Source organism: Dichotomopilus funicola, assembly GCF_033296635.1.
Source record: "Dichotomopilus funicola strain CBS 141.50 unplaced genomic scaffold C8A04scaffold_45, whole genome shotgun sequence".
NCBI classification, from domain to species: Eukaryota; Fungi; Ascomycota; class Sordariomycetes; order Sordariales; family Chaetomiaceae; genus Dichotomopilus; species Dichotomopilus funicola.
In genome coordinates this window covers 128157-144026 of record NW_026944066.1, presented here as the reverse complement: position 1 = coordinate 144026, position 15870 = coordinate 128157, and the positions used below count along the sequence as shown (strand labels likewise).

At 56.2% G+C, this 15870-nt stretch overlaps 4 protein-coding genes across 4 annotated transcripts; 1 reads left to right on the top strand and 3 right to left on the bottom strand.

The window, feature by feature from the left end:
* Window positions 1-472: 472 nt before the first annotated feature.
* On the bottom strand, window positions 473-5730 carry C8A04DRAFT_13266 (inositol hexakisphosphate and diphosphoinositol-pentakisphosphate kinase; the record flags this gene model as incomplete). Its single annotated transcript, XM_062777644.1, has 6 exons — window positions 473-860; window positions 939-1375; window positions 1443-2767; window positions 2846-4449; window positions 4523-4544; window positions 4599-5730. The coding sequence occupies 6 exons, from the start codon at window positions 5728-5730 to the stop codon at window positions 473-475; spliced, it is 4908 nt and encodes a 1635-aa protein (XP_062635747.1).
* A 1273-nt stretch (window positions 5731-7003) lies between these two features.
* On the top strand, window positions 7004-10356 carry C8A04DRAFT_30003 (Utp21 specific WD40 associated putative domain-containing protein; the record flags this gene model as incomplete). Its single annotated transcript, XM_062781217.1, has 3 exons — window positions 7004-7114; window positions 7173-9885; window positions 9995-10356. The coding sequence occupies 3 exons, from the start codon at window positions 7004-7006 to the stop codon at window positions 10354-10356; spliced, it is 3186 nt and encodes a 1061-aa protein (XP_062635746.1).
* Window positions 10357-10555: 199 nt separating this feature from the next.
* Window positions 10556-12642, bottom strand: C8A04DRAFT_30002 (amino acid permease/ SLC12A domain-containing protein; the record flags this gene model as incomplete). Its single annotated transcript, XM_062781216.1, has 6 exons — window positions 10556-10595; window positions 10662-10811; window positions 10927-11892; window positions 11963-12214; window positions 12302-12398; window positions 12477-12642. The coding sequence occupies 6 exons, from the start codon at window positions 12640-12642 to the stop codon at window positions 10556-10558; spliced, it is 1671 nt and encodes a 556-aa protein (XP_062635745.1).
* A 1506-nt stretch (window positions 12643-14148) lies between these two features.
* C8A04DRAFT_13295 (uncharacterized protein) lies at window positions 14149-15780 on the bottom strand (the record flags this gene model as incomplete). The annotated part of the gene is made up of 3 exons (XM_062777657.1): window positions 14149-14381; window positions 15060-15435; window positions 15562-15780. The coding sequence occupies 3 exons, from the start codon at window positions 15778-15780 to the stop codon at window positions 14149-14151; spliced, it is 828 nt and encodes a 275-aa protein (XP_062635744.1).
* Between the last annotated feature and the right edge of the window lie 90 nt (window positions 15781-15870).

Sequence of the window (15870 nt, the reverse complement as noted above, 5' to 3'; positions counted from 1 at the left end):
CCAACAAGAAAAAAAACCCTTGAGATCTGCTTTGCGTCAGACACAGGAATGGCACGGGCCATAATCGCCTCGGTCTCTCGGATAAACCATGACAGGTCACGGTACCCAGCAGTTCTCACCGTGCGTCCCCTGCCCGGGTCAACATCCCTCCCAACGGAGGAACTGGAAGCCGGAAGGGGAAGCCGAGATCCGAAAGCCTCTTGTTTGAGAAGAGGGCTGCCCCCCACCCAAAGATCCATCCCCGTTCGTAATGCTCCCGGAGATTCTCGGGTTGGCTGGTCGTGAAGATCGCAAATCGAATGTGATAAAAGATATTGACAGAAAAAAGGCCCCTCACCGGTCGACACCGATCATGCTGACATGCATGCAGACAGGGCGGGCCGCAATCCTTCGCCTCATCTGACCGGGGCTACCACACACCAGCGAAGGTGAGGCAAGTGACAAAACGCACGCGGGCAGACGCGCCATCCACTCAGATCTTTTCGTCCGGTTCTCCGGCCACGGTACCCTGGCCGGCTTCAGATGCCCCCTCTGGCTGGGGTGCCAGGGTTGGAGCCGGACCGCCGGCCGTCGTCGCATCGGTGGATGTGCCAGCGGCCGGGAGGACCGGACCTGGATCAGGATCAGAAGCGACAGCAGCAGGAGAACCTTCGCCGGTGATTGCCTCTGATTCATCAACCGCATCACCACTGCTGGCTTCCTCCTGATGTGCTTCCAGCCCGATGGTGTCCCCCTCGGCTCCCTTCTTCCCGCTTGGCAACTTCATTTCCAAACCTTCGTTGTCGTTTTGGTTCTGTTTCTCCTGAAACGAGAACGCGTCCGAGAGGTTGACAGCTAGGAAGGTTTTGGGTAATTTCACCCTACAACGCCACCAACGTTAGCCGAACACACACTTCCTAGTCTGGCACGATATAAAAGAAAGAGCAGGTTGAACTCACTGATGAAATTTGGCCCTCAGCGTCTCAATCACCACCTTCCAGTCCGCATGCGCCGTCAAGCTTCTCCTCGGAGCACACCCAATACAGTGGCGGCTATCCAACTGCACATCGAGTGGGTCAAACACATGGCACCCGGGGCTGATCGTGATCTTGATGCTGTAGTTGAATACCGGCGTTCCCTCGGCGTCAAACGGAGGATTGGCCGGCATCTCGTATAGCTCGAAGGAGATCTGCGAGAGGTAGTCGAGCTCGGGAATCGTGGCCCGTTTGATCTTAGTCTCGAGTCCGCCCTCGAGAATGCAGTTGAGGAGCGTGTAAATGTGCGATTCCTTGGTGAAGTAGATGAAGCACTTAGCCTCGTCTGATGCTTGCATGTCCTCGAGATCCTGGACAATCTCCTTGAGTAAGGGGAGCGACGTCAAGAGGCCGATTTCGAGCTGTACGGCAAATGTGTGAGCAACCTTTTCCCCAATGTGCCATCAACTTTCTGACCGTGCCACTTACCTTTTCACTATCAGAAATGCCATACTCCTGCGGGCAGATAAAATCAAACATAACCTTCGCCAGCTGGTACAGCTCGCGTAGCGGCTCAAAGCGCGCGTCCGTCTTGGCCTTGGTCTGGCTATTGCCCTTGTACAGGTGGAAATATTTCTCCGGGAGCTCCGCTTCACCGGCACTGCGGAGGCCATTGAGGTACGAACGGCGACGGAAAATGCGCCGCACGGCCTTGTGACCCGAGGTCTCGATCTTTTCGCTCAAGCTCGTCGGTGGCGGGGGGCTTTTCTCTTCCCCTGCCCCTTTGGCGCTGCCGGTGGTGTTGCTGCCGTTTTCCTCTGGCATGCTAGGCGGCGAAGACGATGTTGAACCCGAAGCCGGTTTACTAGCCTCCTTCCCGTTCAATGAGATCCCGTACTCCTCCTCAAGCATGTGCTTAGGCGGGGTAAACACCCACTCGAGGAACTGTCGGTTGTGAAGGGCATCGAACTTCATCGTGTCGTATAGCTCCGAGATCTTGCTGGGATCGACCTTCTCGCCATCACAAAACTCGGCAAACAACTTTTCCCACCGCTCCTTGAACAACTCCGCGTCTTCCCCGCAACACCACCGAGCCTGGATATTCGTGATCGAATTCGCTTGCGAAAGCGACCCGGCCGATGTAAGCGACGACAGTGAAACAGTCGAAGACGCCGTGCCCTCGTGAAAGGTTGGCTTGTCCTGACCGCCGGGAGGGTTGTTGATGATGCTCATGGCGTTTACGGCGCCGCTGTACAGCTTGGCATAGTTGTGGTGCATGACCTTCCGATGGAAGTTCATGAGTTGAACGACGCGGGTCTGCACCTCAGATGGCTCAGGCATATTCTCTGGCCAGGCGAACTGCGAGGGCCGCTCGTTGCCCTTGCGCAGCAACCCCTTAAGCTTCTTCTTGACTTTATCCATCTCGTCCTTGGCCGCGTTGGAGTCATCTAGCAAGTCCTTGCGAATCGTGATAAAATCCTCGGGAAGATCCTGCTTTTTGAGAAAGCTCGCCGCCCAGATCTGCGCGCTTGTCACGACTCTACGTTCGCTGCTGCTGAAGACGTGCACTTCGTCCAGAACCTCACGGTTCATTAGGCCTAGGTCACCGCGCATGTTCTCGCCCAGCTCCTGCGCCTGATAACGAGCCGAGTGTGTCGGTTCACCGCCCCACTTGACGATCAACTGCAGCTTATCCAGTACCAGGCTCTCTTCGGCAGCAGTGAACTTGGACATAGTCACACCCGAGAGAGAATCGTTCCGCCGCGGCGGCTTGCGGGGAGTATACTCGCCTCCGTCGTCCTTCTTATCCACAGCTTCTTCATCCTTCTGGCTGGCAGACTCTTCCTCCTTAACTGCTGCCTCCTTCTGCTTTCCCTCGTCCTGGTCCTGACCTCGACCTTGGTCCTGGCCCTGATCTTTCTCTTGCCCCTGCTCCTTGGACAATTTTGCGTTCTTCCCGTCGAGTTTCTTGCGGAACATGGGCTTGATCTGAACCTTGGTGCCCGCCCAGCTCCCCTTCTTGGTCAAAACGTTGCGTAATGCCCTGAGCTTGACAGGATCTTCGACTCCCTCCTGCATGGCTACATCCACGGCCTCAATCACACTCGCCAGGGCTGGCTCGCCAATAAGCAGCACTTCCTCCTGGTGACCCTTCAGGAGTTCGATGAATGGGGCAGTGTGGAACGTGAACTTGTACTTTTGCTTAGGGGTGCGATCCGCATGGCGAATGGCGGACACAACTCCTTTGAGTCTCCAGCTAGGCTTGGGAGGAGGTGGCGGTGGTGGCTCCTGTTCGAGAGGGGCCATGGCTTCGGGGAGAAGAGAAGGCGCAGCTGAAGCGACCGAGGGAGTCGCAGATGGCGCTGGGTCCTGGAGCGCAGCCGAGAACTGACCCGCCAACGGACTAGCAGGTATGCTGCTGTGTTTGGAATCGGGTTTAGACGGTGGGAGGGGTTCGATGAGCGAATTCCGGGCCGATCTGTCCACACTTGGCCTGCCAACAGAAGCATGGTCCCGATCCTTAGGCGTGTGGCCCGATTTGAGCGAGATAGGATCGATATCGGAGATTACGGGAGAGGGCATGGGCGGCGTCCGGCCGTCGCGGCGCAGCTTCTCCTTGATAAAGATATCCTTGAGGATGCTGGCGCAATGATCGTAGTAGTCGTCGTTGTCTTTCACGAAACTCCAGCCGTTGACATCAATAACGTAGCTCTTGCCACCAGCACGCAAGAAGTCAAACCCGCAAACGCGCTGGCCGAAAGCAGTGCTGATCTTGCTAGCAATTTCCTTCTCTTCAGCGTTCAACGCTGTCACGTAGCGGACCTCTTTGCCATGGGTGTTACGGCGGACGACACCGTCGACAACGGGGGACTTGCGTGTCTCGGCATGGCAGTAAGTTGGGCCCACGGTGTAGGCCTTGACGTCTTCCGCATTGTCGACTTGCATGAACCGCTCATAGATGAAACTCTCGTTCGGTTGTGTGATGGCGCGCGGAACGTTGAGCGTCTCGACGTATTCACTGCTCTTGTTGCCGATCTTGCGGAACAACTTACGAGCGCCGCCGCCAGCCGACGAGGGAAAGTAGATAATGATGTTGTGATCCTCGCCACTAGTCGGCTTTTCAACGAAGGGCTTCTTGATCAAGCTGCCGTCGACTGATAATATGTCGCCGTTATCGAGCAACTCTACCTTCCGAGGGTTTGCTGATCTTGCCCGCTCGGCATCTGAGTCGAACGGTTCAAAAGTAATACCGCTAACCTCCCGGATGTACTTGCAAGTCTCGGGCGTGAGCAGAGTTGGGCCACCATCGCGGTTTACTTCGACACGCTGAGGGGTGGGGACGTTTATGCGGTCGAGAAGGCGAAGGCATAGGCGGCGATCCCAAAGGATCTTTTGCAGAGGCACATCGTTTACGCAGAAGGGCTTGCGAGCCTTGACGTAGGCGATCGCCTTTTCCAGGGGGAACCCATCTGAGTAGAAGGAAATGAGATAGTCGCTACACTGTTCGTTAGTACGAGTAAAAGAAGAGACACGAAAGGCAACGCTAGGATGAAAACAGGGGTGCTAACCAAATGGGCCAATTCTCAACATCTGTCGTCGTGTTAGCGTGCTTCCTACTTAACAATGCGGGAGGTTGTAGCTTACCCTCGTCAAGAATAACCTTGTCTCCAAACACACAGACGTCGAACTCGCGGTTCTGGATTAGGCGATTTAGGATGTTCCGGCTGGGCTTGCTTCTTGCCTTCGCATCCAAAGCACAAACACCAATGACCCCAAGCGGAGCAGGCTTGTGCTCTTCTTTATCTGGTCGATGCGAGATGGATCGATCACCGCTAGGGCTATGGCTGCTGGCCCCAGTGCTCCCACTGAACCTGCGCTTAGCTCGGCTCCTGGACCTAGTGGGTGGCTGACGTGGCATCGGCACCGGAGCAGTTTGTTGCTGCTGCCTTCTGGTCCCGTCGTTTGAAGCGTTCCCTTCCCGTGATGTGGACTGGTATACGGCCCCTGATCCCGCAGCCCCAGGGGTGACCGTTGTGTTGGGTCCCCCGCCTGCTGTCATGATGCCAGATGCAGGACGATAGCCGGCGAGACTGCTGGTTTCGCTGCCGTTGGCCGATGCTGCCGAGCTAGGGACGCCGCGAGCAGATGCGAGACTGTATAGAGAGCTGACGCTGAGGCGATTACTCACGGGGCCTTCGGACACTGAAGTTCGGGGAGTGCGAAGGGCAGGCTCGGGGAGGATGCCGTACGGCGTGCCTGTCTCTCTAGCGGTGCCTGCCTGAAGGCGAGGGGTATCGTGTTCGCCGTGGTCGTCGTGATCGGTGGCCGTGGCACCAAAATCTTGTGAAGCAAAAGCCGGGGAAGTGGCCGGTCCCTGGGGCGGTTTCGTCGGAACGATCGTATCTGTCGATTCTTCCCTCGATGGACTCTGTCGTGGGACGGGTGGCGGGGGCATAGACGCGGCAAGCTTCACGTTTCCCCCGTCGTTGGTCGTTCCCGGTTTGGCCTGCCCCATGCTTTGGGCGGAAAGGGCCGACGATGAAGAAATGTTGCGAGAGTGGACACCTTGGTGCTGACTTGACGGTCTAGACCCTGTGACACCTCCCACTGCCCCTTCCGTCGTTGCTCCTTCGGTTCCCTCAACTGGGGAACGGTTCGTCGAATCCGAAGTTAACGCATTTTTCTGGCCCTCGACAGACAGCAGCGTAGCACTTGCATCAGACCGATCGATTTCGCCTACAGAATCGTTTGTTGGGTCATCAGAATTGGGATCCATATTCGTGCGGCCAAGCGTCAGAAAAGACGACTGTCGGAGGTTGGCGGCGCAGCCGAATTCAGCTGAGTTCAGGCTCTTGGGATTTTTGATTTCCAAATTCGGGGTATGCTCCCCAAGCACAAACACAGGTTGTGCAGGTATCAGCAGCTCGCAGAGAATCGGGGCAGTGGCAAACGAGCGGAACGAAGTGGAAAAGGGGGGTGGAGGGGTGGAAATCAGATACGTTGAGGACCTTCCCGGAGATAAAGGGATAACAAGGGCTCAACTATGTACTTCGCACTTTCTCCTTTTTTTCATGTGAAAATAAAATAATAAAACAATTCGGCAATCAGCGAAGAAAAGAACCAAACTAACCTCCTGACCGGCTCAATAGGCCAGTCAAGGACCAGGACGCAAAGAAAAGCGCGGACCGTGGGAGCTGGAATGGAGCTGGATCCGGGCTAGACCAAGGATATTGCTGCCATAAGATGGCTTGGATGGCCAACGCCAGCGCCAAGCACGCGGTTTGATGGTGGGGCAGAGGGGCAGAGGGGCACACCACACACCCAGAAGCGTGCCATGACGCCAGAGGCTCAAATTCGGAGTGAACGTATCACAACAAAAAAATGAACTCCAAACCGATTCGCAGAAGGACGGCCAGCACAAGACAACCTCCATATCGAAATACCGCCAGACTGAACGCGCTGACCGAAGCCCCAATCTGTAGTTAATTTCTTTTCCTTTGTCATCTTTCTCACCCTCTGGGCTCCCTCAGACACTGTCAAAGTCCCCCCTCGGTGGTGCCATGTAGCACAACAGGAAAGCGGTCGTGTGATATCTAGCCTATCTGGGCCAATCCATGAGATGTCGTGCGCTCATAGGACAAATGTCTCTTCTTCGAGAGCCGGAAAGGCGGTCAAAATACGGTCCTTGCATCTCGAATTGCAGCCATCGGATGCGGGACGGGCGGCCCCTATGCGGGGCATCGAAAGCTTCCTCCATTGAAAGCGCTTGAGCCAGGGCCGTAGCAATGTCGGTGCTCGGCGATTGGAGGCCGATTGATAGTGGGCCCCCCAGTCCCTGAGCCTCAGATTCGATTCAGCGCTCCAGTTGGCTCCAAAAATTTTCGGTGGGGCTACAGGCCTCTAGATTAGCTTTTTCGGGCGAGGCTGCGGAAAACTTGACAAAAAAAGTGAACGGCCTCAACAACGCGACTGCCACGAACCTCGAATTGCACCAACAACCGGACAATCGACGGCCAATTTGTGGTGGCCATTTGCTTCCACGCGACGACATGCCCCACTCAGAGGCTGACCGGCCTTTGACAAAACGCCAGAGGACCGATGCCGTCGTCAAGGCCCCCCGGCCCGCCAAACGGGGCTCGGCCATCTTTGCGCCGTTCCGAGTATGTGAAGCCATTTCGGAGTGAAATAGAGTTCTCTCACTCGATACTGACCGTTTAGACCATCGGCTTAGTATCCCCCACCGGTGTCCCCTTTACCTCGATTCCCCTCGGCAAGACCACCTTCCAGATCACCACCTCGGTCGGCCGGGCGCTCCAGACATACGACCTCAAGCGCGGTCTCAACCTCGTCTTCGTCACCCGTCCGCAGACCCCCGCCGATATCACTGCCACATTTGCCTGGAAGGAAAAAGTCTATGCGGCATGGGGGAACCCGCAACATGGCGAGCCCCAGGGGCTGTGGGCATTCCAGCGCGGCAAGAAGGCCGCCGAGCTCCGTCTCCCGGCAGACTTGGACCAGCCGATCACGCAGATTCTCATTTTTGGCTCGTGGATTGTGGGGTGCGCATCAACAAGAGTTGAAGTGTGGAAGTCTGCGACTCTGGAGCACTACACCACAATCTTCACTGCGGCAGCTAAGAAGGGCGACAATGAGATCACGGGCGGCGTCTGTAACATGCCCACCTTCCTCAACAAGATTTTCATCGGTCGGCGGGATGGCTGGGTCGAGATCTGGAACATCAGCACGGGCAAGCTGATTTACACCATCCTGCCACCAACTCCGGAATGCGGGTCCGTCACCTGCCTCCAGCCCTCTCCGGCACTCTCTCTGCTCGCGATTGCCTATTCGGAAGGGCCCCTGGTCATACAAAACGTACTGACGGACAAGCCGGTATTGCGTGTGAATGCAGGGACAGACGACGCGCCGGTTACCTGCATTTCCTTCCGAAGTGACGGTCAGGGTGCCGGGCAAGATGGACGGAAAGACGGCGTCATGGCTACGGCTACGAGCGTCAGCGGAGACGTGACGTTCTGGGATTTGAACAAGGGCGGGAGGATCATGGGTGTCCTTCGGAGCGCACACAACCCACCATCCCATAACAGGGACGTCCGCGGCGGCATTAGCAAGGTCGAATTCCTGCCTGGTCAGCCCGTTATCGTCACCAGTGGCCTTGATAACTCTCTCAAGTCATGGATCTTTGACGAGTCACCGTTCTCGCCCGTCCCGCGCATTTTACACATGCGCAGTGGCCACGCAGCTCCCGTACGCTGCCTGCAGTTCCTACCTTCGGACTTTGACGGCGCGGACGCTGGTAACAAATGGCTGCTCAGCGGTGGTCGGGACCGGAGTTTGTGGGGCTGGAGTTTGCGCCGCGATGGGCAGAGCGCCGAGCTCAGCCAAGGCGCGATCCGGAAGATGGCCAAAAAAATGGGTATCTTGGCCGGCGGCTCGCTTTCACATGGCCCGACAACGACGTTGGACGACCTTAAAGCGCCCGAGATCACCTGCATCGCCTCTTCGCTCAACCGCGATGGCGGTATCGGTGCGATGCCGGGGAAGCAGGTGATCTGGGGCAAGGGCGGCGACAAGAACAAGCTGAGCAGCGCTGAGTTGAGCGGGATGACTGGGTGGGAGAGTGTGGTCACCGCCCACAAGGACGACACCTGGGCACGTACCTGGTTCTGGGGAAGGAAAAAGGCTGGCAGGTGGGCGTTCAAGACGGGTGACGGGGCGGATGTGTCAACGGTGGCTATCAGTTCATGCGGTACCTTCGCGTTTGTGGGCTCGAGCGGAGGAAGCATCGATATGTTCAACTTGCAGTCTGGGAAACACCGTCAGCGCTTCCCTTCGCGATTAACCCCGGCGCAGCTACGGCAGCTGAAAATGCAACAGCTCAAGGCGCTAGACGAGACCAGCAAGCTCGAGACACGATCTAAACCCACATTTGCCCCGGGAACAGGGCGGCACACCCAAGCTGTTACTGGCCTGGTCGTCGATTCGCTCAACCGCACCGTCATCTCATGCTCGCTAGACGGCAAGATCAAGTTCTGGGATTTGGTCACGGGCAACCTAGTGGACGAGATTGACTGGGCGCCCATGGTGCAGATCACGGCATGCCGCTACCACGCGGGCAACGACCTCATCGCATTTGCCTGCGACGACTATTCTATCCGCGTGGTGGACATCGAAACGAAACAGACCATTCGTGAGTTCTGGGGCTGCCGCGGGGCCATCAATGACTTTTGCTTCTCCAACGACGGCCGCTGGCTCATCGCCGCGGCCCAAGACTCCCTTCTCCGCGTTTGGGACCTCCCCACAAGTCACCTCATCGACGCCTTCCGACTTGAGCGGCCCTGCACGGCACTCGCCTTCTCGGCGACGGGTGAATATCTCGCTGGCGCAGTCGAGGGCAATCTCGGCGTGCAATTGTGGACCAACCGTGCACTCTTCAAACACGTTCCCACGCGGCAGATTTCCGACCAGGAGATCGGCCAGATTGCGGCGCCGACAACTTCGGGCGAGGGCGGTCAGGGGCTGATCGAGGCGGCCTTTGACGACAACGACGACGACGCACAGGTCGAAGGTGAAGCGGGAGCAAAACAAGACGACGGCGTCACGGTCCCGGTGCTAGACCAGCTCAGTGCCAATATGATGACCCTCAGTCTTGTGCCCAAGAGCCGCTGGCAGACGCTGCTGCACATCGACCTGATCAAGGCGCGTAACAAACCCAAGGAAGCGCCCAAGGCACCAGAAAAGGCGCCGTTCTTTCTGCCGTCAGTTGGCGGAACTGGGAGCGCCAACAATGCGGGCTCATTGTTACCTGCAATAGAAAATGCAGAGACGGAAGGCTCACGGCTGACACAACTGGACCGGACGAGGAATCAGCAGGCGCTGACGTCGAAGCTGCTCGTGTGTGGAGCGTCAGGAGATTGTATGTCATTTTCACCCCCTTTCCCTCGACCCACCTTTCCCACAATTTTGCCCTTTGCCTCGTAGTATGTCTAGTGAACTAAGTGAACTAACACAAACCCCCCTCCTAGACACCGATTTCCTCGAACACCTCAAATCCCTCGGCCCCTCAGCCGCCGATCTCGAACTACGCTCCCTCTCCGCCGGGCCCAACCCCACCTCTTCAGCCCCGGACGACCTCTCCGCCAACGAACACCTGCACTTCATCCGGGCGCTGACCAGCCGTCTCGCCGCGCGCCGCGACTATGAGCTGACACAGGCGTGGATGACTGTCTATTTGCGGCTGCACTTTGACATCGTCATGGCGAGCGCGCCGTTGCGGGATGCGCTGGGGGAGTGGAAGGCATATCAGGCTAGGGAGAGGGAACGGTTGGATGATTTGGTGGGGTATTGTGCGGGGGTGGTTGGGTTTTTGAGGAGTCCGAGGACGTGAGACTCTTCTTAGCTGATATAGGACTATGGTATTCTGGGTGTCGGGGGGATTGTTTGGGTGAGATGCATTCTCATGACGTGATATATCCAACAAGCGAATCTATCTGTTCTACGGCTTCAAGGATATCTACTGTAATGTCTTGGGACGAGAAAAACACGCCGTTTGTGACTAGCCGATTTATGACCAAACGCCAAGAGCCTCACCCAAAAATGACATCCAAAACCCTGTGATAAGTGTTTCTGCGGTTTGTTAGCATGTCGCAAGGCGAAAACATCCGAGGGAGCAACTAAGGAGAGAGAACATACTTCGCAGGCTGCGGGACATAATTCCGCTCATACTCGTCAATCTCGTCCATGTTCTTCCGCAAGTCCACGTCCTTGGCGGAGAGAATCTTGGTTTTCTTGACGATCTTATATCCAACGTACAGAATCGGGCAAACGGCGATCATGGTGTAGCTGTTCTCATCGTCAGTATTGGTAACGCCCGCTCACATATAACCCTAACCCTTACCCCTGAATCCGGTCCCAGGCGGGCGAAGGATAGGAGGTGATGTAAAGTAAATGTACTCACGAGAACAAAAAGGTCGGCAAATCCCACTTTCCGGGCAAAAACACAGTATACCCACCCATAAACGTCATAACAAACGTCCCCGACAACGCATACCACGCCGCATACGGCTGGCCCAGCGCGCGATACGGCAACCCCGTCCTCCGATCCACCCCCTGCGCGTGCAACGCCGCATGAAACCGCAAGTAAGTGACACTGATCACGCTGAAATTGATCAACTGACTGGCCGTGACTAGGTTCACAAACCACTGCAACACTACGGCGGCGTCGTTGGACACCTGCAGAAACCCCAGCAGCGCAATCAGCAGCACCACGCCGACGGCAAAGTGCGGCACGCCGCGCGCCGTGCAGCGCGTGAAGATGCGCGGGGCTTTTCCCTCGAGGGCGAGGCCGTAGAGGGACCGTGAGGCGCAGTAGACGTAGCTGTTGCCTGCGGAGAAGGCGGCGGTGAGAACCATGGCGTTGACGATGTGCGGGAGCACCCCGATGTGCAGACGGGTCATGGCCACGACGTAAGGGGACGCGGCGGCGCCGGGAGCACCAGTGCTGAAAGCGGTTTTCATTATTTTGTCGTCGTGGGGTACGAGAATGCCTACGGCTAGTGAGCCGAGGACGAAGAAGGCGGTCAGTCGGTAGAAAACGGCGTTGAAGGCGCGCGGCATGACACCGCGTGGGTTCTCGCACTCGCCGGCAGCCATTGAGACGTAGTCTGGTCCGGCGACGGTGAAGGAAGCGAGGATGAAGCACTGGAGAAAGCCCATGAAGCGGCCGAGGTTGCCGGTGTGGTAGTACTCGGCGAACGCGCCGGGAGACGACCAGAAGCGGAAGCCGAAGCGGTCGTGCAGGGGGTTTCCACCGAGCATGACGATGAAGGTGAACAGGAGGAGGGCGACGATCAGGATAACTTTGCCAAGGGCGGCCCAGAACTCGACTTCGCCATACCACTTGACCGCAAGGAGGTTGATGAGTCTGAACGGTCAGCCAAATCCGAAGACTGCTAGATCCCTGCAAAAAAAGGGGAGGGGAAAAAAGAACCTACGCATAGAGCACGATAATAATCGCAATAATCCCTCCAGCCGGTACGGCCTTACTCCAGTAGTGGATGATCACATTGCACGCAGTAATCTCAAACGGCACCATGGCGGCCTCGAACACGAAAAAGTTCCACCCGGCGGCAAACCCAAACGCCTCATCGACATAGCGGCCGGCGAAGCGGATGAACGGCGAGGAGATGGGCAGGTAGGTCACCATCTCGGCCATGCCCAGCGTCACGGCCAGGATAAAGGTGCACCTACACACGGTTGTTAGTAATTAAGTGTAAGTCAGGTAAGTCAGACGGATGGTTACATGTCTTCATGTACTGCACATGTTGACTTACCACAAAGAGAAAGCAAGAAACAAGCTCCCGGGTCCGCCATCCATCAAACCCCTTCCGATCTGGACAAACAGCGCAGTGCCAATGGTCCCGCCAATACCTACCACAAAAGTCAGTAATCCCAGGGCTCTCCTGATATTCTACTCTTTATTACCCTCATCCCCGATTGGGTACGTACCAATCAGTTGGATATGGCGCGACCTGAGCGTCCGATGGGTTTGGTCACCGGGGAGGCTACGGATGGAGACATCCGAGGACCCAGCCCCGTCCGCGCCGGACTTGACCTCTTTGACGGATCCCGGCCGCCGGTTGCCGGCTTCAGCGTCCACGGCGGTGGAAGGCATTTTGTTCGCCCGTCAGGCGATAGTTTGCCGCGGTTGGTTTGCCGTTTAGCGGGGAAGGTGATGGGTAGGTATGTACAAGATATTCGGATAGCGTTGAGCCGACACACCGCTCAGTTTCAGTATATCTGTTTAAGGAGTAGAGAGAAGAATTCAACGACGAATTCCATTCGGGTTGGATTGTCCGTTGCTGTGTAGCGCTACTTGGCCCGCGGCGTAAGCGGTGGATAGTTAATATGATTGGGGATTGTCAAGGGGGGCGACCCGCGCGGGAGTCTGAGACAATGAGAGCGACACAACAGGAAGCGCCAAAGGGGGACAAAATCTGGCGGTTCCAGTGGGTAATGAGGGAAAAGGGAAAGTGCACTGGAGACAGAAGGGAGTTGGTCGGGGCGATCCGAGACGCTGGGCCTAGATCTGGAGGGTCACAACAGGAATGGGAATATGGTAAGAAATGGGATCCTTGGAAATGGGGAAGAGACCGGGAGCGGGTCCAAGAAAATCTCAAAAAGTCAAGTCTTGGGCAAAGTGCTTTTTCTCCGCACAAGTCACAAACGCATGAGAAAGGTGAATACATAAACCGACGCTAGCGCAAACTCGTCGGTGAGCGTTTACGACGTCTCGAGTGTAGTGTAAGTCCTGGATAAGTAACGTGACAAAACGAAAATGCCGCCATGCTGCTACCGGGCATGCAGCATCACCCAAAATTATTTAACTTCTGCAGGATGACGATCGATCGGCATTTACACAAAGCCTCGCATGGAGTAATCAATACAGTAAAAGCTGGGGAGCCGATTGGACTGTGGACGCAAGCTATTAGAGGCAAACCCCCACAGAGCTAGCTGACCACGCCACTCCAAAAACCTTGGTTTTTCACATTCCTTTTCCTTGCTGCAAAAAACAAGAGAAAAAAACCGCCTCAACTGAGCTTGATGCCTCGGATGTGTCGTTCGCTTGGCCCAAGCTTGGCTCCACTTAGACCCTTGCTTCGCATGTGAGGCACGTGCTTGGCTGACATAAACTATCCCCGCCTCCGCTCTCTGCCCGCAATAATATCCCTGCTCCGGAGCGGTGGACGGCCCTTGATCCATGTCGCCAAGACGGAGCCCACTCGGTCGCTTGACGGCGCCAAGCCCGGGGCCGGCACTCGGCTCGGCGCCGAGGGCTTTTTCAAGTTTATTAGTGCGCAGGATTTCTTGAACTCATTACAGCGGTCAGACAGCTGTTAGATAATCATACAGGACTGCCAGCGGTGTCAACAAAAACAAAAGGGGTCGAAAGACGAGACAAGCAAGGGAACGAAACAAAACCAAAATCGTAATTCCATGTCGTCACATTGTTTCTACAGAATGTATCCCCTCATTTCCCAACAATATCCTTCTACTGGAATGCTCCCAACAACCGCCCAGATGAAAAGTAAAACACCCAATCATACACACCCTACCTAGCTTGACAAGACAAAAAAAGAAGAAAAGAGCTATCAGCTCCCGTGCCGCACCATATGAGCCTTTACCGCACCCTGGGGCTCTGGGAAGCCATCCTCAGCAAATGTGTAATCACTAAGTTTCCCACTGTCTCAACCACTTTGTCTGGCGGCGTCCCATTCCGTGCCGCCACTTGGGCATATGGGAACCCAGACCGAATCGTGTGAGCAATATCCTGCAGAAGGCTTGAGGGTGAAAGTCCCTGACTAGTGGGCACTGGCGCGGGGTACGCGGTGGTTTGGTGTAGAATTGGCAGAGCTGGTTTTTGTTGTTGCATCTGCGGCTGTAGGCCGTATTTGACTTGGTGCTGTTGTTGCTGGTAGTGGGAGATTATTGGTTGGGCTGTTTCTGCTCCTGTTGCTGGTTGAGACTGGGGCAAAGAGAGGGACGGCCCCGAAGGAAATGAGGATGGATGTGCCGTGGGGGCGTGGGGGGTTTCCGTTGCCGCTGGGGATTGGTTGCGATTTCCCTGTTGTCGATTTTGTTGCGACTGGTTGATGGGAAAATGCGATGGGAAATAGTTCGGCAAGGGCAACCCCTGGGCTTGACGCAAAATTGCTTGTTGTCTATCTCGAGCACATTCTGGGCAATCCGCCTCGACCCCCGTTGGCTTGCCTGGCTGGAAGTTTTGTAAGTACTGACGAGGCACAACTGGGAAGTAACCCAACTGGCCTGTCAGCCCAGTCTGCCCCGCGAGAACGGTACCGCTTTTGGCCGTACCATCTTGATGTTGTGGTGGGCACGACGTGGTTATGGTCGGAAGGGATGTCAATGTTGTCCCGGCGCCTTGGAGGGATTGCGACGCCACGGTACTGATGCCTAAGTTGGCCGTCGGTAGTACATTTTCATGCGTGTCTGGCCCCTGAGTAGGGGGCGGCGTGGGGTTAGCTGCATCCTTCAACCCAGCGCCTATGCCGTCCAAAAAGCCGCCTTCACAGAATATTTGCCCCATATCAAACCCGCGACTAGTGACCGGTACACCGTTGTAGTCAAGACACGGGATCTGATTGAAGGCAATTGTGGTTTGGGGGGCGACCGCGGGTTGGAATGAGCGAGGTCCGGAGGATTGGCCGGTGTCCGGGGGTGCTTGCGGTGTGGGGACAGCATAAGGGAGCTGCTTGGGCGATATGGCCACCGAGAGTCGTGTGGGCGGGCCTCGTATGGGAGAAGAGAATCTTGGGAAGGCGAACTGGTCAAAGGTCGGCAATGATCCGCCACGTGGTTCCGGTACAAAGACTTGCTTCCGGATCTCGGCCGGTCGTATACCATAGGCACTACGGCAACGGTCGATGAGGCGTGTTGGTGATGGTATCTGTGCTGCCGTGCTCGTGTTTGAGGGTTCCTGTTGCAGTTGCGGAGAAGAAACCTGAAGGGTAGGCGGCCGAGCAGGAGATGTAGCAAGAGTGGTGTGAGCGGGTAAAGGCGGAGGAGTAGAAACAGAAGTAGGAGAGTGCTGTGTGAGAGGAGTGGAGTCTGGCCCAGGCTGCGTTTGTGTCGGGGTCGATTTTCTTTTCTTGACTGGATTGGAGGAGATAAACTCAAGCTCATCGTCAGGAGCCGGGCGCTTCTGAGGCGCAGCTTGCAGGCCCAGGTGTTCCAAACCAACCTCTTGAGTCGGTGCTTGGGACCGGTCTCCGTCCTTGGACTGCTCGAGCATGATGCGTGTATTGAAGATGGGATGAGAAGCTCGGAGTAGCGAAAAATGAATTGGGGGCATAATCACCCCATACTTGATACAAGGGGACAT